The sequence below is a fragment of the Peromyscus leucopus genome, chromosome 22, assembly GCF_004664715.2.
Source record: "Peromyscus leucopus breed LL Stock chromosome 22, UCI_PerLeu_2.1, whole genome shotgun sequence".
NCBI lineage: Eukaryota > Metazoa > Chordata > Mammalia > Rodentia > Cricetidae > Peromyscus > Peromyscus leucopus.
Genome location: NC_051081.1, coordinates 7,570,657 through 7,594,264, shown reverse-complemented (window position 1 = coordinate 7,594,264; position 23,608 = coordinate 7,570,657). Strand labels below are relative to the sequence as shown.

The 23,608-nt window shown below is 50.4% G+C and overlaps 2 protein-coding genes across 21 annotated transcripts in view; both read left to right on the top strand.

Moving 5' to 3' along the window:
- Wiz (WIZ zinc finger) overlaps positions 1–12,866 on the top strand; it is a 28,164-nt gene extending 15,298 nt beyond the window's left edge. For 4 of the 13 annotated variants that reach the window (XM_037197907.1, XM_028860766.2, XM_037197902.1 and 1 more), the window contains 8 exons: positions 3,532–3,702; positions 4,599–5,102; positions 6,070–6,459; positions 7,042–7,593; positions 8,890–9,417; positions 9,554–9,973; positions 10,202–10,397; positions 11,750–12,866. In XM_037197907.1, coding sequence (XP_037053802.1) covers positions 3,532–3,702; positions 4,599–5,102; positions 6,070–6,459; positions 7,042–7,593; positions 8,890–9,417; positions 9,554–9,973; positions 10,202–10,397; positions 11,750–11,909 — 2,921 coding nt within the window. In that variant the 3' untranslated portion in view covers positions 11,910–12,866. Of the gene's footprint in view, positions 1–2,029; positions 2,320–3,531; positions 3,703–4,598; positions 5,103–6,069; positions 6,460–7,041; positions 7,594–8,889; positions 9,418–9,553; positions 9,974–10,201; positions 10,398–11,749 lie in introns of those variants that run through there. The other 9 variants (XM_037197908.1, XM_028860767.2, XM_037197909.1 and 6 more) reach the window with 6 other exon arrangements.
- Positions 12,867–16,764: 3,898 nt separating this feature from the next.
- Positions 16,765–23,608, top strand: part of Akap8l (A-kinase anchoring protein 8 like) — a 33,425-nt gene continuing 26,581 nt past the window's right edge. For 3 of the 8 annotated variants that reach the window (XM_037197899.1, XM_037197897.1, XM_037197896.1), the window contains exons 1-2: positions 16,920–17,357; positions 22,044–22,118. In XM_037197899.1, coding sequence (XP_037053794.1) covers positions 17,216–17,357; positions 22,044–22,118 — 217 coding nt within the window. In that variant the 5' untranslated portion in view covers positions 16,920–17,215. Of the gene's footprint in view, positions 16,884–16,919; positions 17,358–22,043; positions 22,119–23,608 lie in introns of those variants that run through there. The other 5 variants (XM_037197900.1, XM_037197898.1, XM_028860799.2 and 2 more) reach the window with 5 other exon arrangements.

Here is a 23,608-nt window from a genome sequence, read left to right as displayed (position 1 = left end):
CAGTTCTTTCCAGCAACTCTGACAAACCCCTCTCATACTCAAGCAATTGCATGTACTAAGATTTCAACCCCTGTCATCTCAGATTTGCCCCCCCCCAAAAAAAAACAAGCTGGTAGGTCAAAGGATTATCTTCTTTTGCTTTGATGTGCTGGACATAGAACCCTGGGCCTCATGCATGTGAGACAGATGTTCTCACCACTAAGCTATGCTCCTAGCCTTAGGATTGTTTGGTCGTCATCTTAGAAAGAACCTATGGATTATTTGCTTTGTTCCAGGCATACATAGGCAGATCTGGACTCTGAGCATCTTGTTTGGTAGTGTCTTGAAATCTAGAATCAATATTTGGTGTTAGATTGCAGAATGGACACAAAAGAACTAGAGGAAAAGTGAAGGACCTGATCTTGTAAAAGTTGACTTTCTGGGACCTTTTTAAAGGCAGAGAACTCAGCTGAGCATGGTGGTGCATACCTTTAATTCCAGCACTCCAGAGACAGAGGCAGATGGATCTCTGTGAGTTCAAGGCCAGCCAAGGCTACATGAAGAGCTCCTGTCTCAAGAAACAAAAATGAGGGTCAGAGAACTCAGGTGTGAGATGTAGTTGAATGAAATTCAAACTCCTTGGCTCTGAGGAATGAAACACCTCTAAACTGGCAGAATTAATGCAGTTACTGGGACTGGGCTTTCTTCTATGGTTCCTCTACCTCCAGCTTCCAGGCTCCTGCCTAAATGTGTATTTTGGACTTGGCTGGATCCATCCCATCTGTAAGCCAAGTAAAGGCTCTTGAGAATTGTAAAGGATGGGGAGGGAATGTCAAAAGTTCATCTCTTCCTTGAACAAGAAAGGAACTGAGGCACAGACATACCTCAGAGGTATGTGACACCTGGGGCTTCTTGCCTTTGGTAAAAGATTGCTCGCCAGGGATTCAGCTTTTCCACCTGATTTGGTTCATAATGTCTCTGGAGTAGCTGGAAGGTAGAGCCAGCTTTAAGGATGTCTGGATCTGTAGAAAGTAATCTATGACAAGTCCAGCTCTGACCCCTTTTCCTGTGTTAGCCCAGCACAGGCCTGTATATCATGCTCACATTTATTTGGCTTCTGGGCCAGACACTCCCAAGGATCAGACCAAGTACTTAACAGTCAAATTCACTTATGACCAAAATATTTCCACCAAAAAATCAGTGTGTCACTCCCCAAAGGAAGCTGGCCCAAACCCTGGGGTGTGAGGAAGTAGACAGCTTTGCTTTGGCTGTCTAGAGGGAGGAGAGAGTTATGGCCTGTTCAGGGAACACATGGAGATAGGGGATGTTAAGAAGTGGCTGAAACGATCCTAAAAACTTTGCAAAGTAATGGTGTCCCAAATCAGAGCCAGGTTGGGGCAGTGGCCCTGCGTGGCAGTTCTTTTAGTAGGCTCTTCCCCTTTTGCCAAGTGAGCCAGAAGGGGAGGGTATCAGGTTGGGGGCGGGGCAGCAGTCAGATTCTGGCCCCACCCATCTGTCAAGGAACAGCTGGACGCTCCAGTTTGAAGTCGGGGCGGGAGGAGTGTAGGGTGCTAGAATCGTTGGTGAAGAGGGACCGAGTTTCTTGGATTGCAGGACAGCACTATCTGAGATCAGCTAGATAGATACCAGGGTGACGTGGGGATGGGAGGATCATCGTGGTCAAAGATCTAGTGTCTTTCAGGATTTTTCTAGAAAGTTAGCCTTGAATAAGACAAAAGAATGAGACAGGGTCTCAAGGCATGTGTTAGCACTGCTGTCAGGGTTCTAATTCTGAATGTTAATATTGGCTGAAGGGTTCCCCTGCTAGCCGTAGGGATGTGCGGATCCGGGTCTAGAGCAGCTGCTGGAGGCGGCTGGAAGCTTGGCCTGCGTACTTGAGCCCTAGCGCTCCAGGCAGCTCCCAAGAGCTTGCGAGCCGGTTCCTCGGCGCCTAGAGCATTTCGCTCGAGGCGCTCGACGCTCATCAGGTTGCCCTGGGTGCGCCCGGAGGGGCGGAGCAGAGCACGCTCGGCGGTCGCGGCGCACGGCGCTCCGCTGCTTTCGCCTGGGGCGGCCGCCCCGCGTGCGCCGGAGCCAAGATGGCCGCCTCCACCGCCCAGTGCCGAGTGACAAAAGCGGAGAGCAAGGCGGCGGCGGGGCCGCGCGCGGGGGGCGCCCGGGAGCGCGCGACCACGGGGGCGCCCTCGCCAGGTCCCCCGAGTCCAGGCCCGGTGGTTCTCCCGGCGCCGCCGCCTCCGCCGCTGCCACCGCCGCCGTCGCGGGACGGGCCCAAGGCCGAGCCGGAGCCGGGACCCGGGCCCGTGCCCGCGCCCGCGCCGGGTAAGAGTTGGCGGAGGGGAGGGTTCCGGGAGGGGAGAGTCGGCGTCCCTCCCGCGTGTGCCGCCGCCTCCCGCAACACCCGCCGTCCGGTCTCCGTGGCCCCCCCACCTCAGGCGCTCGGGCCCCGGGCCTCCCTCAGCCTCCCGGAGGGTCCCAGGCTTCGGAAGCACTCTGCCGCCGCTCCTCAGGACTCTCGCCGGCTCTGACAGAAGTCCCCGGCCTCTCTTGGAGACTCAGAAGCTCCCAGTTGTCACGGTTCCGATCCCCTCAGTGTGGAAAGCCACTTTTGGCCCTGCCCCATCTGACAGACGCGCCCACTTCTACCTGGAGACTTTGACAAAGTCCTCGGTGTCATGATCTCGGTAGCCTCCTGACCTATCTTCTTGCCTCTGTGATTGAGCAGGGAGCGACCTTCCTAACCCCCTGCCCTATTGCATTCTACGGTCGTCTCCGAAGCCCATCTGACACACAGTCTTCATCCTCAGCTCTTGTTCAGAATTCGACTGCATCGCCTCCCAGTTTCCCCCATCCTTACCCTTTTTAATGAAAACTTAGATTAAGAAAACTACCCTTGATTCCTTCTCCCTACATACCTCTTACCCGAGGAGGCGCCTCGCTGGATGGAAGCTTAAGAAACTTCGTGCAAACTTGTGTCATTCCCATTCTTGCTGTCCCGGAGTTGGTCCAGGGTCCAGGTTCTTACCTTGTCCCATTTACAGTTCAGCTGATGATGAATAGATTACTGCTGGGACTTGCTATTGTATTTGAAGCTCTAGCTCCCTTGTCTGGTGGAGATTTCCTCCTCCCTGTCCTCAGCTTCCTGCCTTTTCTGCCTTGCCTCTCTGGTCTCCGACTCTGATCTTTGTCTCTTTTGACTGTTCCCACCTTCACCCCCTTATAAGTTCTACCCAGAGAGGCATTTTCTCTTAAGATGTCCTCAGGAGTCTCAGCTCAAACTTGCAATGTGTTCTCAGGCCAGTGAACCTGCTGGACTGAAACTGCTATTTGTCTTTCTTGTCATTGGACAGTCTCAGTGTCTCTGCATTGTGCTGCTGTGGGGATTTATGGGTACAGCCTCAGCTCTCATGGAATGAGTGGCTTCCAGACGTGAGAGCAGATGCCAAGGATGAGGAAGAAGTACTATTCTTTCGGTTCTCTTCTTGGGGTGGACAGCCTATTGATTGGGCTGAGCCTGTCTCCTCCACCCCACAGGCCTTTGTTCTGAGGAAAACACAATGGTGGCCATGGACTTGGGGTCTCCTTTACTCCCAAAGAAGACCCTGCCTGTCTCTGGGACCCTGGAACAGGTGGCCAGTCGGCTGAGCAGCAAAGTGGCTGCAGAGGTTCCTCATGGCAGCAAACAGGAGCTGCCAGACCTCAAGGGTGAGTGGCCCAAGTGACAAGGCATGTGTGCTGGCCGGGATAGTCATGCTCACAGAAGCAGTCTCTGGCCTGGTCGTTTAACATGGGTTCCCAGATTGGCACTCACCTTCCTTCCAGCACTATAAGGCACCAAGGAGATAGAGACCCAGCTGTCTTCTACGTTGACTTTCTATAGCATTGGCCACATGTGTGGTCCTTGGCTACTACCTTACTGGGCGAAGAAGGGGCATCCAGGGAAGCAGTGGGCAAGGTGGGCAAGAGATCACACTCAAACCCAGGTCACTAACCAACCTTGTTAGTTCTGAACTTTCACATAATACATATTTGTTTTTCCTGTAGACTACAAGGTTGTTGAGAGTGATGATAAGCATCTTACTAGTTCCTAGGTATGTTAAGAGGAGCAAAACCAACCTCACCTTTGTATCATTGAAGTTGGGCAGGGAGGTCAAGAAGCAGATGGGGAGTGGGCAGGGGCCATGGCTAGGACCTCTGACTTAGCATTTGAAGCATGCATCGAGTTACAGAGAGTAGGTTACGTCTTAGCGCCATATATGATGTAAGTGTATGTGTACACGCATTTGTGTAAGAGTGCTGCCAGGGCATCCTGGTATGTCGCAGGTTTGAAAGACATCGCATCCCCACTGCCTGCACCACAGAGGATGCAGCCTTCTGCCATATGCCCTTGAACACAACCCTTGCCTTCTCTGAGCCTCAGTTTCCTTACTTCCAAACCAGAAATACTAACCCCCACCAAATTAGAACTGTTGTCAGGATTAAAGGGGTTTGTCAGAAGCAGAACACTTACTTACTTTGAACCTGGATAAGGAGAAGAGAATGGGTTAGTATACCTGCAAGGCCTCATAGCCTTTCATCCTGGCCCCCATCTCACCCTCCAGCCCAGAGCCTGACCACCTGTGAGGTCTGCGGTGCCTGCTTTGAAACACGAAAGGGCCTGTCCAGCCACGCACGTTCACATCTGCGGCAGCTGGGGGTTGCAGAGTCAGAAAGCAGTGGTGCTCCCATCGACCTTCTCTATGAGCTGGTGAAGCAGAAGGGCCTGCCTGATGCTCCCCTTGGGCTGCCCCCTAACCTGACCAAGAAGTCCAACTCACCAAAGGAGTTGATTGCTGGGGCCTCCAGGCCTGGCCTGCTCGCCCTGGCCAAACCTATGGATGCCCCTGCTGTTAACAAAGCCATCAAGTCACCTCCAAGCTTCTCAGCCAAGGGCCTGGCCCACCCATCCAGCTCTCCACTCCTCAAGAAGGCCCCACTCACTCTGGCAGGATCTCCTACACCCAAGAATCCTGAAGACAAGAGCCCCCAGCTATCCCTGAGTCCCCGGCCGACCTCCCCAAAGGCACAATGGCCCCAGTCTGAGGATGAGGGGCCTCTGAATCTCAGTGAGTGTGGGTACTGGGAGCTGAGGGGGGTGCTGGGGTGTTACATGATCCTCAGATGAGGACCCAGGGTAGGAACTGAGGCCTGCAGCTCCCAGTTTCTGGGTCATCCAGGTCAGTACTGATTGAGGCATTCATTATTGTCTCCTATTGGGCTGTCCTAAGATGATCATTTTCCCCCCATTCTGCTGATCTTCCCCTGGAGGCCTGCTACAGGTCTGAGCCTGCTAGGGTCCTGCTTGCCACTTGCCCTTCTCTGGACTGATGGTGGGGTGGTGAAGGGAACCAGGGTGCCTGTGGACCTGGACTAGTGGGAGTCTGGGATATTTTGAATCATACAAGTAGATGAGTAGTCTACCAGACGGGAAGTCCTTACATTGTCCCTTTTTTCATGTCTCTTGGCCATCTATGACAAGGCTTCTCCCTGTTTGTGCACAAAGGTAGAGACCCTCCACTATGGCTGTCTTACACTTGGCAAGTGTGTTTGGGAAGAAACCCTCCAAGTTCAGCAGTCAGGTTTTGAGGTGTCCATCGTGTTTTCCCATAGGTTGGCAGGTTTTAGAGCCTGACGATACCTATGTTTTCTGGCAGCCCCTTGCACTGAATCTGCTGTGGTTTTAGGGGTAGGGGTGCTTGGTAGTCTGGTGGTGCCCCCTGCTCTTCACCTTCTGTCTTCTCCCATAGTTCCCCTAGCAGAAGTCCCAAGGAAGAGGCCCTGGGGCATCAGGATTTGTCACAGAACTACATCCTTAAGCTCCCTACCTTCACTTGATGCCAATGAGCTAGGCAGGGAACAGGCTGCCCCTGCTACCTGAAACCTCTAAAAAACAAACAAAAACCTGTCTGCAGCATGAAACTTGGACCCCTAACCACCTGGGGCAGCTGAAAATCACACCAGACCCTCCTGCTTCATCCCCTAGGGCCGACCAAGGTGGCGGCCGTGAACCCCCCCTGTGTTTTGTCTCCGCAGCTTTAGATAGTGACGGGGGCAGAGAGCTGGACTGCCAGCTGTGCGGTGCCTGGTTTGAGACCCGCAAGGGCCTGTCCAGCCACGCCCGTGCCCACCTGCGCCACCTGGGCGTCAGCGACCCGGATGCCAAGGGATCCCCCATAGACGTGCTCCACGGGCTCATCAGGAGGGACGGCATCCAGATCCGCCTCCCACCCGGGCGGGGAGCCCTGGCCCAGCTGGGGCGGCCTCCTTCTGCCTCCACGGCCCTCTCCTTGCTCCCTTCCCCACCGCCGGCCAAGAAGGCCAAGCTGAAGGCCTCGGGTATGGCCATCCCCTGGGGGAAGCAGGACCTCTCGGCCGCCGGCATTTTCTGGGCCTCTGATGTGGAGCCATCTCCTCTCAACCTCTGTAGGTTCTCGCTTCAGCCGCCCTTCCTCCCTGTGGGCCCTGGAGCCCCTCCCTGGGGGGTCATGGCCCCCTCCCTACTCCCTCCCTGTTGTCGTAGGGAGTAGACAGGGGCCCTTGGCAGTGGGCCTGCTCAACCCAGAGATTTTGTTGGCAGTGGGCTGCTGGTACTTCTCTCTTGGTCTTGACCTCTGTCACCATGACCCTGCCTGAGAATGAAGGCCAAGGGGAAGGTCCTACCTTTTGGTGTGGAAGGTGCCCTGGGTCTGGACAGCATGTGGCACCTAGGCTGGCTGCGTCCTGTCTCCTGCCCTGTCCTTGTTGGGACCCACAAAGCTGTGGAGTGTTGGTACTGCCCTCTGCTAGGACAGAGGTCCTGTTAGTTCTTAGAGCCTCCCCTCCCCTCCCTTGCCTCTGCCCAGTGTCTGACCCCACCCATCAGCTCCCTCACTTGCACCTGCCTTCCACTACTACCCTAGCCTATGGACACATGGCTGCCCATGCCTAGCTGGACAGGATACTCCTGCAGGTAACTATCCTGACGATGCTCCCAATTCTAACTGCCCCTTTTCCTTCCTGCTGCAGCTTCAGGCCCAGAGCCAACAAGAGACATCCGCTGTGAGTTCTGTGGTGAGTTCTTTGAGAACCGAAAGGGCCTGTCCAGCCATGCGCGCTCCCACCTGCGGCAGATGGGTGTGACTGAGTGGTATGTGAATGGCTCACCCATTGACACACTGCGGGAGATCTTGAAGAGACGGACCCAGTCCAGGCCAGGTGGACACCTCCACCCACCAGGGCCTAGCCCAAAAGCCCTAGCCAAGGTGGTGGGTAGCGGAGGTCCTGGCAGCTCGCTAGAAGCCCGCAGTCCCTCGGATCTTCACATCTCACCCCTGGCCAAGAAGTTGCCACCGCCACCAGGCAGTCCCCTGGGCCACTCAACAACTGCTTCTCCTCCTCCCACGGCCCGGAAGATGTTCTCAGGCCTTGCTACTCCCTCCCTGCCCAAGAAACTGAAGCCTGAACAAATGAGAGTGGAAATCAAGCGGGAGATGCTGCCAGGGACCCTTCATGGGGAGCCACACCCATCTGAGGGTCCCTGGGGCCCGCCTCGAGAAGATATGGCACCCTTGAACCTGTGTAAGTGTGACCCTATGTCAGGGCAGGTAGACCGTTTGGCTGGATTTCCTCCCTATACCCCGTAGGAGTATCCATAGATCCCAGGACTGAAATGGAAGATACGTAAGTCCAGAGAACACAGGACTTGCTGCTTAGACTCCTGTACCCAAGCTGCCACTTGTTTCTGTTATTCGTGCAGAAGAGGCAGAATCATGTAATTATATCTAATGTCCTATATAGCCAATTGGTAGTGGCCTCCAACCAAATTCCTAGGGAGAATAGCTGCAAGGATCCATTAGTAATGTCTGCCACTGGCAGGAGTAGAGGGATGGCCTAACGTTTCTGGTAATCCAGTACTTGACATTTGGAGCCAAATTTGAGTCAAGATGTCTGTTTCATCATAATGTAGTAGAAAGTGAGTTGGGCAAGTTTCCTCATTTGGAAGATGGAAATCCGTATAATCCCCTGCCTTGTGTCTGTACAGTTTTCTTGAGAATTAAGTGTGATAAAGCATTTAGTATGGTGCCTGGTTGCAAAAATCTCCCTGTATGTTGTAATTGCTATCATGTTACTGTTGCTTGCTTCCCTGGCACTCCGTCACACTATTTCATTCTTGGGTTGATGGTCTGCTATATAAGCAGGCAAGTGTGGCTGAGGCTCCATCTTAGAGCTCATACGCCAGCTCCCTGCCACATGCTCTGAACCCTTCTGATTTTAGACCCTCCCAGCAACATTGGGAGATGAGGTTTTCATCTCCATCTTGCAGAGAAGGAAACAGGCTCAGAGAGAGGAAGTAGCTTACCCAGCCTCACTCAGGGAGACCTGTGAAGCCAGCTAGAATTTGAGGTCATAAGACAAATAGAAGGGCTGATGTATGAAGGGCCTCCGGAGGCCCAGATGAAGTAGCAGTTCAGTGGACTCTGAGGGCCCAGGTGAAGTAGCAGTTCAGTGGACTCTGAGGGCCCAGGTGAAGTAGCAGTTCAGTGGACTCTGAGGGCCCAGATGAAGTCGCAGTTCAGTGGCCTCCGGAGGCCCAGGTGAAGTCGCAGTTCAGTGGAGTCTGGAGGCCCAGGTGAAGTCCCAGTTCAGTGGAGTCTGGAGGCCCAGGTGAAGTCGCAGTTCAGTGGAGTCTGGAGGCCCAGGTGAAGTCGCAGTTCAGTGGAGTCCGGAGGCCCAGGTGAAGTCCCAGTTCAGTGGAGTCTGGAGGGAGGGGCACATGGATAGGGACATCCAGAATTGCCTTGGGCTTTGAGCTTGGAGGCTTCCTGCCCATAGCCACTGCTTCCTTCTCTTCCCCCTACCCTGGACCCCTTGCAGCATCCAGGGCAGAGCCAGTGCGTGACATCCGTTGCGAGTTCTGTGGTGAGTTCTTCGAGAACCGCAAAGGCCTGTCCAGCCATGCGCGCTCCCACCTGCGGCAGATGGGTGTGACTGAGTGGTCTGTCAATGGCTCGCCCATCGACACACTTCGGGAGATCCTGAAGAAGAAGTCCAAGCTGTGCCTCATCAAGAAAGAGCCTCCAGCTGGAGACCTGGCTCCTGCCCTGGCTGAGGATGGCTCCCCCACAGCAGCTCCTGGGGCTATGCATTCCCCACTGCCTCTGTCACCCCTGGCTAGCCGGCCTGGAAAACCAGGAGCTGGGCCAACCCAGGTTCCCCGGGAGCTCAGCCTGTCACCCATCACAGGGGCCAAGCCCTCAGCTACCAGCTACCTGGGCCCAGTGGCAACCAAACGGCCCCTACAGGAGGACCGCTTCCTCCCAGCAGAGGTCAAGGCCAAGACCTACATCCAGACTGAACTGCCCTTCAAGGCAAAGACTCTGCATGAGAAGACCTCCCACTCCTGTAAGCAGTGGGTGGTAGGGTCTGGGATGGCATTTGTCAGGGCAAGCAGGGCCCCTGAGGCAAGGTCCCTGTGGGAGGTGGGTTTAGCTCCTGGGTATGCCTGCACTCTTAGAACAGCAACCTCCTCTGTCTGTAGCCACCGAGGCCTGCTGTGAGCTCTGTGGCCTTTACTTTGAAAACCGCAAAGCCCTAGCCAGCCATGCGAGGGCGCACCTTCGGCAGTTCGGTGTGACAGAGTGGTGTGTCAACGGCTCTCCCATCGAGACGCTGAGTGAGTGGATCAAACACCGGCCCCAGAAAGTGGGCGCCTACCGAAGCTACATCCAGGGTGGCCGCCCCTTTACCAAGAAGTTCCGCAGCGCCGGCCACGGTCGTGACAGTGACAAGCGGCCACCCTTGGGGCTGGCACCTGGGGGCCTGTCCCTGGTTGGCCGAAGTGCTGGGGGGGAGCCGGGGCCTGAGGCTGGCAGGGCAGCCGACAGTGGTGAACGGCCTCTGGCAACCAGCCCACCTGGGACCGTGAAGTCAGAGGAGCACCAGCGGCAGAATATCAATAGTGAGTGCTGGTGGAGGAGGGTGGGAGGGCAGTAGGCACCTTCTAGGGCTCACTTGACCACTGCATCTTAGTTGCTTAATCCTCTCCCTTACCAGTATGCCATTCTACCTGTGCATATGGTGGCCAGTCTTGAGTCCCAACAGCCTCCACCCCCTTGTGCTCACAGAAAGCAGGGGTGTCTGCAGGGCCCTAGCCCTCCTCTTCATCACCTATCCCTCTCTGATTTAGAATTTGAACGCAGACAAGCCCGCCCCCCAGATGCCTCTGCAGCTAGGAGTGGTGAGGAGGCCAATGACCTGCAACAGAAGCTGGAAGAAGTGCGGCAGCCCCCACCCCGGGTCCGGCCAGTCCCCTCCCTGGTGCCTCGCCCCCCCCAAACATCACTGGTCAAGTTTGTGGGCAACATCTATACCCTCAAGTGCAGGTATGCTAAGACCTAGCTGGGCCTTGGCTATTTAAAGCCTGGAAATGTTGCTGTCTCTGGGCAGGTTGGGAGGTGGGGTCCCATGGGCTGTTTGGGGGTATGGCAGGACCCAGGTTAAGGGCTTCTTCTCACTGACAGTGGAACTTCAGAATATCACCCTGATACCCTGAGCTTTGTAGCCAGCCAGACTTGGGGTTCAGTCCTAAATCACTCCACGGCTTGGTGACCTCAGGCAAGAGCTTATTTGCTCCCTGCCTCCATTTTTCCACCTTTAAAAAGAGTCTAACCTAGTGTCGTGGTGCACACCTTTAATTCTAGCACAGGAAGCAGAGGCAGGCATATCTGTGAGTTCAAGGCCCGCCTGGTCTATGTAAGGAGTCCTGGCCAGCTAGGGCTACAAGATAAAATCCTTTCTTTTTTTTTTTTTTTTTTTTTGGTTTTTCGAGACAGGGTTTCTCTGTGTAGCTTTGCGCCTTTCCTGGAGCTCACTTGGTAGCCCAGGCTGGCCTCGAACTCACAGAGATCCGCCTGGCTCTGCCTCCCGAGTGCTGGGATTAAAGGCGTGCGCCACCAACGCCCGGCTAAAATCCTTTCTTTAAATAAAACATTTCATACAGACCTATTTGATAGAGTTGTAAGGACTGAATTTAATAGCAAAGCACTGAGAACCTTGCTGACACTTAGTTATGAACACACACACAATCAGACACCAGCAAATAGGGACTTTTGAGACCTGAGGTAATTCAACTCAGGCTATATAATACAGGCCAAGTCAAAAGTAGCATCCAAACTGAGCATGATGATTCAGGCCTATCAACCTAGCACTTGGGAAGCTGAGACCAGAAGATTGTCACCAGTATAAGTCCAGCTGGATTACATAATTTCTGGGACAGCATGAGCTATAAACTTAGAAACCATGTCTCCCAAAGAAACAAAAGGAGAAAAAAAAGTAGAATTTCAACCCAACTCTCTGGAGCCACAGAGCTCAAGCTCTAGGCCTATGTTCATTGGAGGCCTAGCTTAAGGCTACCATAAGGGAGAGGAAGGACGACAGATCTTGTGAGAGACAGGTTTTGCTTCTCTCTACTCACCACCATCTCAGAGCATACACATCAGGTGCAGAAGCACTTGGAGAATCCTCTGCTTCCTTAAAATTAAAGACTTCATGCCCAGCAGACCCTGCCATTATTCCACAATAGAAGAGGTGACTGTCCATTAGGAGACACTTCCCTTGAGTCCTGGTCTTGACATTTCTACACTTAGTAGTGGTAGATATGCCTAAGCACTTGCACTGAATCACACTTCTGCCTTTCTTTAAGCATTGGCCATTTGCTTTCTGTTTTCCTATGCAGGTTCTGTGAAGTGGAATTCCAGGGCCCACTTTCCATCCAGGAAGAGTGGGTGCGGCATTTACAGCGGCACATTCTGGAGATGAACTTCTCCAAAGCAGACCCTCCGCCTGAGGAGCCCCAGGCCCCACAGGCACAGACAGCAGCTGTAGAGGCGCCCTAACATACAAGCATTCCAGATCCCCTCTTGTACCACCTGTCCCTCCTGTTTCTCCTCTGTGTCCTCTTCCCGTTTCCCTTTCTTTTCCGTTTCCAAAGGAGCAAGCCAAAACCTCAAACCGGCGCCCCTTGGGGGCCGGGCACACTACAACCTGGGCGCCGGGAGCCAGCTAGCCACCTTCCCCCAACCTGAGGACTCTGGGGCCACAAGGGTACCTCCTTGAGCCCACCTGGTTGGTCCAGCAGGGGCAGTAGCCAGGCCTTTGGTGGTGGCCAATCTGGTTACAGGGGAGAACAGCACTTCCCTGTGTCTAGCAACCAGACAGGGCTATGTCTGCCATCCGTGGCCATTTGCAAAGACCCCAAAGACCCCTGTCCCCTTTTGCCCCCATGAATATCTATTGTCACTCATGCACAGGCACACATACACGCACGCGCACCTCGTGAGACCTGGGATCTGCCCTAGCCCCCACAGTTCCTACGTCGAACGACCACATCTCGCCACGGTGCTTGCTCAGGGGAATCCACGCTCCCTCTGCTAACCCTCTAGGGCCCGGGAGCCCCCACTGAGCCCACAATGCCACGGAAATTCTTGTTGGCTGCCCCTCCAAAAGGGGCCTTCCTATTTTGGAAGAGCTCAGAGCTGACAGCTGCCTCCTGCCATGTCAGAGCCTCAGGGGCTCCAGGGCTGGGAGGGTGGAGTGAGGGGTGGACTCCCCACCCCCACCCCCTCCCTCTTCACTGTTGCTTTCTATGTATAGCTCCCTAGATCTTTCACTTTTTTAAAAAACGCGTTTTGTGTAGAGAATAAGGAACGTGGATCTTTTTATTTTGCAATCCTGGGCCAGCTAGATACCGGGAGCTAATTGACCTTTTAACCTTTTTCAGTGGCCATCTTTTGGTTATCAATGTATTTAGAAATATGTAAATTAGATTAAATTTCTCTTCTGGAAACACCCCAGGGCAGGCAGCCAGTGTGTGTTTTTCTGTCGAGTGGACAGGCTGGCACTGGCTGACAGCTAGGGCTGGGATCAGGGTTGTGCCTGGCCAGAGTCCCTGGGTCCCCTGCTGGCCACCAGGTTGACCAGACACAGTGAGGATAGTCCAAGTCCTCAGCTTTTGGCCCTTGGTGCTGAGGTGCACGGTGGGGCTCTGGTTGTCTGGGGAAGCGGCTCCCCTGAGCTGAGGAACCAGGGCTCTGGTTGGCTGGTCTGGGAAGGGAGCCAAGACAGAAGCGTTGGTTGGGTTTAACCAGCAGCAGTAACACGCCTGCAGGAGGGGTCTGGCCTTGGTGCCTTAACCAAGGGAAGGAGCTCCTTGGGGGTGTTGGGTAGAAGTGCACATCTGCTGGGAGCTCTGGGTGGGGTGGGGCTGCAGAGCTGGGACTCTGCCGTCCTTAAGCCAGGAGGACTTTAAATGCAGTGCTGGGGACTTCATCCCAGGCCTTGAACACACCACACAAATGTTCTGCCACTGAGCTCTACCTCGCTAGATCCAAGGTAAATGTCAAGAAGAGACATAAGAACCCAGATAACAAGGGGAAAAGGAGTCTTGTTTTAATCATTCATTTGTTTTTTCCAGGCAGGGTTTGTGTGGCCCTGGCTGTCCTGGAACTAGCTCTGTAGACGAGGCCAGCTTTGAACTCAGAGATTGGAATGCTGGGATTAAAGGCATACGCCACCACCACCTGCCTTGTTTTAATTTTTTACAATTTTCTTTTTTTTCCTTTTTTTTTTTTGTTTGTTTTTGTTTATGTTTTTTTTTTTTTTGGTTTTTTTTTTTTTTTTTTTTTGGTTTTTTTTTTTTGAGACAGGGTTTCTCTGTGTAATAGCCCTGGCTGTCCTGGAACTCACTTTGTAATCCAGACTAGCCTTGAACTCAGTGATCTGCCTGCCTCTGCCTCCTGAGTGCTGGGGTTAAAGGCATATGCCACCACCGCCTGGCCAAAATCAATTTTTAAAATATAAAAGCACTAGAATGGATTGTTTTGTTTTGTTTTTCTAAACAGGGTTTCTCTATGTAGCCTTGGCTGTCCTAGAACTAGCCCTGTAGACCAGGCTGGTCTCGAACTCACAGAGATCCACCTGCCTTTACCTCCCTAGGGCTGGGATTAAAGGCCCTAATGCTAGGCCACCACAACCTAGCGTTAGAGTGGATTTTGAAAGATCCAATGACAGTAACATGGGAAGGCCTTGCTACTCACTATATGTATACACTGATGGCTGTGTCTTTGCACGCAGTTAACAGGGAAAGGTTTTGGTTTTTTTTTAATTTATTTTTATTTCACGTACATTGGTGTTTTGCCATGGGTGTTGGGTCTCAGGAACTAGAGTTACAGTTGTGAGCTGCCATGTGGGTGCTGGGAATTGAGCCAGGGTCCTCTGGAAGAGCAGTCGGTGCTCTTAACCACTAAGCCATCTCTCCAGCCCCGGGAAAGGTTTTCTTTATCCAGTACTGTACACTGATAGCTATATAGTAATGACCCTCTGCAGGGGTCACCTACCATTCTTACAACAGGGATCTTTTCCTAAAACTCCTGAGCATAACAAGTCTCTCCGTAAACAACTCTATGGTCTCAAATGAAGTAGCCTTAACCGTTGACTGGCTTGAGCTCAACCCATGAGGACATCAGAAATTAAACAAAACCTTGGGTGAAATGACTACTGTGGCAAATGCCACAAAAGGAACTACAGTATCTAGAGGAGATAATCATGGGGCCCTACTTTATTTGGACGTCAGACAGCGGCACCCCAAAGCAGTAATGCACATGAAGCAGACCTGTTGCATGTTGTGAATCAGATGCACAGAGTGCACTGCCAGTGGCTCTCGCATGGGGCAGCAAGGTCTGCAAAGGTCTGTTTGGGGAGGGAGTGTTATCCCGACATTTTATCCTGGATCAGTGGTGAAAATAAACCCTTGTTAATCACAGCAACTGTACTTCTCTACCTCCCCTTCCCCATCTAAATTATGGAGAAGCACATTATTTGGGGCTACCATATTAACTATTTCAATACGTTTCTTTAAAGGATGTAGACTTTTAAAGAATGCCATTATTATTACCCCTAAAGAAACTGGTAACAAGGACTGAGAGATGGCTCAGTGGCAAAGAGCACATAGTGCTCTTGCAGAGGACCTGGGATTGGTTCCCAGCACCCACACAGGAGCTCACAGCCAGTAATTCCAACCCAGGGTATCCAACACCCTCTTCTGACCACCTCAGGCGTTAGCGATGCATGTGGCTGCACAAATATGACTTCAAGCAAAACATACATAAACCTAAAAAAATGGCCGGGCAGTGGCACACCTTTAATCCCAGCACTCGGGAGGCAGAGGCAGGTGGATTTCTGTGAGTTCAAGGCCAGCCTGGGCTACAGAGTGAGTTCCAGGAAAGGTGCAAAGCTACACCTGTTTTTTTTTGAAACCCTGTCTCAAAAAACCAAAAAGAAAAAAAAAAAATTAAAAAATGAACGGATAACCATCACTTAGTACTAATACAACACCCTACTTTAAAATTTCCCCAAACCACGAAAAGGTGCATGAATGATGGAAGCACAGTTTGATGCAGTTTCCCAAATGCTATGTTTTATTTACAGTGTCCCTCACAGGAATTATAAGATCTGTCTCATGGTGACTTTCCAAACAGCCAGGCATGGTGCTTAGAGCAAGGCTGGTACTGAGCTGAGCTTTTTGTTTTGTAGAGCTGAGCATTGAGCACAGGTTCTCATGTGTAAAGATTTGCAATAATGCGTGATACATTCAGATATATTGCTTGCATAACAAGTTCCATACACAAACATTTATCTAAAAAACAATTTTTTGATACATAGGTGACCCTGGCTAGCCATAAATTTGCTATGTAAACTAAGCTGTGCTTTAACTCACAGAGATCTGCTTTCCACTGGGTGCTGGGATTAAAGCAGGTGCCACCAAGTCCAACTATTAATTTTTGAAACAGTCATATACTCACAGTGTTCTTCCAGACTGTCTCCCAAGTGCTGAGATTACAGGTGTGAGCCATCGTGACCAGGTTTTTTCTGTTTTAAAATGCATTTTTTTTCCTGTTTTGCAGTGTTGGGATCTCACACATGCCTTCCATATGTGCTAGGATAACGTTCTCTACCACCAAGCTACATCCTCAACCCTTACAAATACTATTGATTGTTATGTAATAATTAATGAGAAAATAATATTTACTTCGTGAAACTGGCCCCAGCTATTTTTCACCTCGTGAGACAGGGTCTCAGTGTAACCTGGAGTGCCTTAGAACTCATACAGCATAATCTGACCTCAAACTCAAGGCCATTCTTATGCCTCAGGCTCCTGTGTCTTAGAATTACAGGAGCCACCTACCACACGTGTCCAGGCTCATTTATTTAAACATTATCTCATGTAATGTTTGTCAGGACCTTGTTTGGCAGTTAGATCTTCATTTTTCTCATTTCAGCGTAGCTTTACCAATTCTAGTTTTGGAACTGAAAAGCCAGAGGAATACACAAACGAGTTTGGCTAGCATTTCAAATGCCAAAGGGATACATGAATGGCTTTGGCTAACATTTCAGCGGCGGAGCTTAGGACAATTGCCTGCGCTACCGCTGGCAGGTGTCCAGCAAACAGACACCGGCACCCGCCACGCGTGGGCTCCGGCCTCTGGGTTGCACGTAGCCCCGCCCCTTCGAACTCTACCTCCCCGTCGTCTCCATTTGGCCTATCAGCGCGGGCTTTGGTTAACAGGAGGCGGTGGTAGGGCGGGGCCAGTAGGGGTTGGCAGTATCTCCAGCCACTGTTGCGAAGAAGGATAGAAATGGACAGCTAGCTGGCCCAATGGACGTGAAGTCCGAGGCTGGCACGAGCCAATGAGGTCAGGAGGTGGGGCTGGGCGTGTGTGGAAGGGCCCTCAAAGATTGTTGTGGCGTCAGACGCGCAGAGTAGCGGTCTGTGTCCACGGCTCGGGTGTTCGCTGCCGTCATGAGCTACACAGGTAGGCCCAGCAGGGTGGAGGACGCGCTCCGGGCCGGGGAGGGACAAGACGGGCTGAGGCATGCCAGGCTCGCCCACGCCTCCCGTGGCGTCGCGGTCACTGCCCTCTGCGGTCACAAAATGGCGCCGCAGGCCCTTCGCTTCGGGGTCGCATCCCTCAAGTCTCGGCTCCCAGTGACCTCAGCCGGGCCTCCCGGACGCCTGGCTGCTCGAAGCCTGGCTTGTGTCTTCTGTGACCGTAGGCTCCGAGCCTGGGCGGCGTTAGGTCCCAGCTTCCACTGCCCACGTCCCTCCACGTCCTAGGACGTCGGTTCTCGGGCCTGAGCATTTGAGATGAGTCCGTTGTCTCGGCTGCTGTCGCCATTGCCTCCCCCGCACAGTTTCAGTGCAAAGCGTCGTGGATCCTTACTCTCGCCACTCCCCTCTTCATCTGGTCCAAAGCTGGGAGGAGCGCCAGGCCCCAGGGGGGAGATCGGTAAATATATGAAGGGTCTGAGCTATGCAGGGAGCTTTAGGGACCGAGCTTGAACCTTGGCAAGGAATGACTATTTTCCACATTAATTCATTCAACTCACCGAAAAGGTGATGAGTAGGCACTGGGAATACTGACAAAAATTTCTTAAGCAGCTTATAGGCGAGGGCAGACATGAGTAGGACAATAAATAAGTGCACACTGTATTCCTGGGCCCTGGGTACCCTGCAGGGACTCAGCCATTACACAGAGAGCCTCGAGGCCTCTGGGAAGAGGGGAGGGGAGGTTTAAGAAGAGATGTGAGCGGAATAAGAGAGAGTAAAGATAGCTGGCCCAATAACGCCCTGGACTGGAGCTGCCTACCTCCTTAGATCTTGCTAGGGAGATCAGTGGTATTTGAGCAAAGAGGAAGGTGGGTGGTGAGCAGGGTGAGGGGGTGTGGAATATGTTTGAGTGACTGTAAACCATTCCTGGGTGAGTTGCCAAGGCTGCCTGGGTTTGCCTTACCAGTTAGCACCATAGAGCCATAGGCAGTGCCTCCTACTTCGCTGGAGGTATTTCAGGCTTGAACTTAATATGGTTGCTGGGTAACCCACATTCTGCTAGGAATGTTCAAGGCTTTGAATGGAACCTAAGTTGCTGGCTTCTGTATAGGCCCTTTCTGCTAGTCCTTGGTTAAAAGCTTGCCAAGAACCTTGGGTTTTCTCACAGCCATCCCCTAGGCCAGTGGTTCTCAATCAGGGTGATTCTGCCTGCCTCTTACCTCCCGGGGGGGGGGGGGGGCAGGGAGACACGACATTTGACAGTATCTAGAGTCCCGTTTTGTTGTCTCATCTTGGCGTGTGGAAGGGGCTGGGTGCAGTGCTGCTACTGACATCTAGTGGATAAAGGGGGGACTGCTGCTCTGCAGCCTGAAGTGCCTAGTATGGCGTCCACCACAATTTTTTTTTTTTTAATGCTAAACATCTGAGGTTAGGTAGGAGTGTGTTGGAAAGGAAAATCGTTAAGTAGAACTAATGCTTAATGTCTCTAGAATTAAGATGTAATTCTCTACACCAGGTCTGACCAAGAATTCAAAACTGTTCTTCTGCATTTAGAAACAGGGCTGCTGAAGAACAAGAGGATGAATTTTATCTTATGAGATAGCTTGATAATGGGGCATTTATATTTACAGATGAGGAAACTGAATTAGTTTACTAATGGCCAAGTTTGAATTTCAGCTTCAGGTCTTGTTAGGCTGTAATCCTGGGTTTTATGGGCACTGAAGTAACCAAGCTAATAAATTGATTAGTTTCCCTTTCCTCTTGTTAGACTAAAATCGAGCAGTAACCTTTTTTTTTTCTTCTCAAGACAGGGTTTCTCTGTGTAGTTTTGGTGCCTGTCCTGAATCTCAGCTCTGTAGACCAGGCTGGCCTCAAACTCACAGAGATCCTCCTGGCTCTGCCTCCCAAGTGCTGGGATTAAAGGCATTTACCACTGCCGTCCGGCTTTGTAGTACATTCTTATAATCCCAGCACTTAAGAGACAGGAATGTAAGTTGAAGACCAACCTAGGCTACATTAACTGTCTCAGAAAACAAAAACCCGTAAAAGGTTACTAAATTCAAAGACGTTTTAAGATACTTTTGTTTGTTAAGAGTCTCACACTAAGGCTGGGTGGTGGTGGCGCACGCCTTTAATCCTAGCACATGGGAGGCAGAGCCAGGCGGATCTCCGTGAGTTCAAGGCCAGTGTAGTCTACAGAGCGAGATCCAGGACAGGCACCAAAACTACACAGAGAAACCCTGCCTCAAAACAACAACAAAAAAAAGAGTCTCACACTATATCTTGGGCTGGCTTCCCATCTTAAAATATAGCCCAGGCTGGCCTTGAACTCATTTTCCTTTGTGCTGGATCAAGTCACTTTAGTATAACTTAGAGGTTAAGTCCTGGAAGCTTTGAATTGTATGTCACTGCTATTATGTGTATGTGTGTATGCCTATATGTGGGTGTGTGCACATATGTGTGGATGTCCATAGAAGCCAGAAGAGGATGTCGGATCCCCTGGAGTTGGAGTTACAGGGGTAATGAGCCAACATGCTGGTGCTGGGAACCAAACTCAGTTCTCTGCAAGAGCAGCACATTCAGCTTTGGAACCCATCTCTAGTATGAAGTGGGGAGGGTGGAAACAGGAGAAAAAACAGCGGGGAAAAAAAAAATCTAGAGTCAGGCCTTCAAACAAAGGTCTGACATGTACTGTTTTTTATAGAACACTTATCTCACAGCTTCGTTGTGTTCAGAATGCCACAAGTGCTAATAGCTGGTGGTTCTGGCCTAGATTACATTTAGGGTGACAGTTGTTACCTGAAAGCTTGTCTGGTACTGGAGTCCCTACCTCCAACATGACTCAAGCTCCTGTATCTGGCAAATTAATTCTAGCTGTGGTTATGTGCCATATGGGTTGCTCTGTAGGGCCACCAGAAGAACCCTAACAATGTGGCAGCTGTTTTTCCTCAGACTAGAAAGATCCAAGAAAGAACAGTCCAGAAGGCTCAAAAGTCAGTCATTTCTACATGACTTAGTGATCACACCAGCTACCTCTGTTAGTCTAGAGTGGGGTGGGGGAAGACTGTCATCTCAGGAAGACAGAATCATTGCAGTTCATCTCAGAGGTTGGTTATCAGCATCCTTCTCCATCTCTGTATTTGCAGCACTGGGGATGGGAACCTCAGAGTCTTCTGCATGCCCGCCAAGTACTCACTTTGTGTGTGTGTGTGTGTGTGTGTCTGTCTGTCTGTCTGTCTGGGAGATACAGATTTGCCCCCACCTGTCAGTCCCTGTCTTTAGTTTTTTTTGTTCATGGAGGAGCTAAGACTCTCTTAGGAGTAAACATAAACCCTTTGCTCTGCAGTTTTCTTACTGAACTCAGAATGTGTGTCCATCAAGATGTAGTGTTTCATTACAATTGCAGTATACTCAGCCTTCTACATCTTCGAGTTCTGTTTTTGTGGATTCAGCCAATAGAGGATTGAAAATATTGGGAGGGGGGAGAGTGTATCTCTGCTAACCATGTACAGAGTTTTTGCCATTATATGATAAATAATACAGTATGACTTTATATGTAATTTACATCATGTTAAGTCTTATAAGTAATTAAAGGCGATTTAAAACATACAACGGGCATTTTATAAAAGAGACTTCAGCATTTGTGAATCTACCTTTCTTTGAATGGGAGAGCCTGTTCTGGAATAAGTCCCTAGCAGATAACTGACAGCTATATGTAAATTGCACAGTATGTACCAGGCCTGGTAGCACAGGCTTGTAATTCTAACATCCAGGAGGCCAAGGTAGGAGAGTCACAAGTTCAACACTGGCCAGGATTACAGAGTGAATTTGAGGCCTGTCTGGGCAACTAAGTGAATACATCTCAAAATGCAAAGTCAATAAAAAAGGAGGACTAGAGATACAGTGCAGTGATGGAGTGCTTGCCTAATAAACTACCCACCACACCAGGGTGCATACTGTAACCCCAGCATCTGGGAGATGGAGACAGGAAAATTACAGAGCTGAGGTTCTGTATCTATACCCTACTGAACAAACCAAATCAGGGCTAGAGAGAGGGCTCAGTAGTGGAGTCCAGGTACCTGAATTAGATCCTCGCTTTTGGGGGGAAAAACAATATAAAACAAAACCTGAAGAGAAACCATATTACATAGCTGACTGCGATAATCCATGCTTGTAGTTCCAGCTATCACAGCTTAAGCAGTGCCGTGAGACCTCAAATTACCATATTACATAAAGTCGGAGAGCATTTTGGTGGCAGGGCTGTTAATGGATTTATTTCTTTAAAAAAAGCAGTGGAAAAGGTTGGATTGGATACATTATCCTAATTATTCTCTACAGTTGAATTCCCCAGTGAATATTTTTCGTGTTTAGTTGTTGTGTATGCACACAATATGTGTACAGGTTTATGTATAAACCAGAGGTCAACTTTGGTGTCATTTTTCTGGTGCCAACTACCTTGGTTTTTTTTGTTTGTTTGTTTGTTTTTTAGCAGGGTCCCATTAGCCTAGAACTTGCTGATTGCACTGAGCTGGTTAGTTAGCAAGCCGAAGGATTCACGTGTGTCGTCTCCCCACTTCTGAGAACTGTATAGCACCCTTTATACGGGTCTGGGCCTGAGACTCAGGTCTTGACGCTTGTACAACAAGCACTTGACTAGCTGAGCTGCTTCCCCGGCCTTGCTTCAGAGACTGTGGTTTTGTGTATTTAAATTTGTATTTTGTTTATATGTGTCTCTGTGCATTTACGTGTATGTGTTTGTGTGAGTGTGTCAGACATGTATATGAAGGTGCCCCAGAGACCAGAAGAGGACATTAGACCCCTTGGAGCTGGAGTTAACAGGTGACTGTGAGCTGCCTGATGTGGGTTTTGGGATCTGACTCTAGTCCTCATGATTGAGCAGCAGTTTCTCTTAACTCCTGAACCATCTGTCCAGCCCCTCTGTGGGTTTGTTTGTTTTTTAAATAAATTAGTTTATTTAATTTCATGCATATGAGTGTTTTGCCTGAGTGCATATCAGTGCACCACTAGGTTTTAGAGGTTCCTCAGCTGAAGGGAGACCTGCCTGCTAGTTTCTATTGAAATGTCCTCTTAGTCACTTTCCTATGGCTGGTTTGGGGGAAATTAACCACCTTGTGCATACGTTTAGGTTTTGTCCAAGGATCCGAAACCACTTTGCAGTCGACATACTCTGACACCAGCGCCCAACCCACCTGTGATTATGGTAAGTGTGGCCCTGGTGGGAACCAGAGTGCTCTGCCTTCTGCTTGGTTGCTTCTAAGGCTTTGCTCTCACCGTGTCTTGCTTAATTAAACCCAAACTGAGGAATGGTACTGTGGCCCATTTGAATAGCTTGTGCTTCTTTGGGGCAATCTGTAAGTGATAGCTGTGCTACTGAGTAAGCTGGCCTGTAAAACATTGACTTTTTTGACTTTTTCACATTTTGTGGAAGTAATATGGTTCTTGACCAAAGATAGAGCTTCAGTAAATCTCCCTTGAGGATCTGAGAAGAAGACTGTTAGAGTGTAGCAGATTTTGACATTGGAATATATGACATTGTCATCTACAAAGTTTTTACTAGAGAGCATTACAATTGAGTTGCAAAATAAAATTTGCAAAAAAAAAAAAAGTTAATAGTGTTTAGAGAAAGTTTATGATTTTGTATTGAGTACATTCAGAGCCATCTTCTGCTGAATGCAACTGGAAAAGGTTGATGGAGGAGAGACCACGCTGTTCTTTCAGCCCTCCCGCCCCCGAGTATCTAGCTGCATTTCAGGATCGCAGCTAGGCTCTCAGCCAGTGGACACACGTTGAAGGGACTTCCCAGTTGATGAATGAACTGGGAATAAACGGAAGCAGCCACCCAGTGAGCGAGCGCCACCGGCGCTGCTCTGCTGCCAGTGCAGCCCAGACCTGAGGAGAGCTGGTCTCGGGAGTCTGTTCTCTGTTTTCACCGTTTGGGCCCCATTGAGACATCTAGCGGGCCTGTTTGCGCCCTTCCTTTCCCTGTTCTTTCCATTTATTTATGTGTATGTGCCACCGTATGCACGTGAAGGTCAGAGGAGACACGGGAATAGGTTCTCTCCTTCTACCTTTATGTGGCTTCCAGAATGAAACTCAGGTAAGTCTGTTGAATTGCCTTTGTATCCATTGAAAATCAATTATCTATTACTATTTCTGAAGTTTCTGTTCTCTTTCAGTGGCCTAGTGTATATTAATTATTGGATAATATAATTCTTGGAATCTCTTAAGTCTTGAGTCCCATGGATTTGTCCTTTTAACTTTTTGCCAGTTTTCTTTTTTAGATTTATTTGTGTTTATTTTATGTGTGTGGGTGTATTGCCTACATGTATGTCTGTGCACCATATGTGTGCAGTGCCCTGATGATCCTGTAGAAATGGACAGATAGTTATTAGTTACCATGTGGGTGCTGAAAGGGTCCCATGCAAGAGCAGCAAGTGTTCTTAAATGCTAAGCTATCACTTCAGCCCCTGGATTTATTCTTTCTTTTTCTTTTCTCTGGTTTTGTTTGTTTGTTTTTTGAGGCAGGGGTTCAGGGGGGTCTCACTGTGTAGTGTAGCCTTGACTGGCATGGAACTCACAGGATCTGACTGCCTCTGCCTCCTGAGTGCTGGGATTAAAGGCGTGCGCCGCCTTTCTTGTCTTTTTAATTATTTCTTTTGTTTTGTTTGGGGTTTTTCATGACAGGGTTTC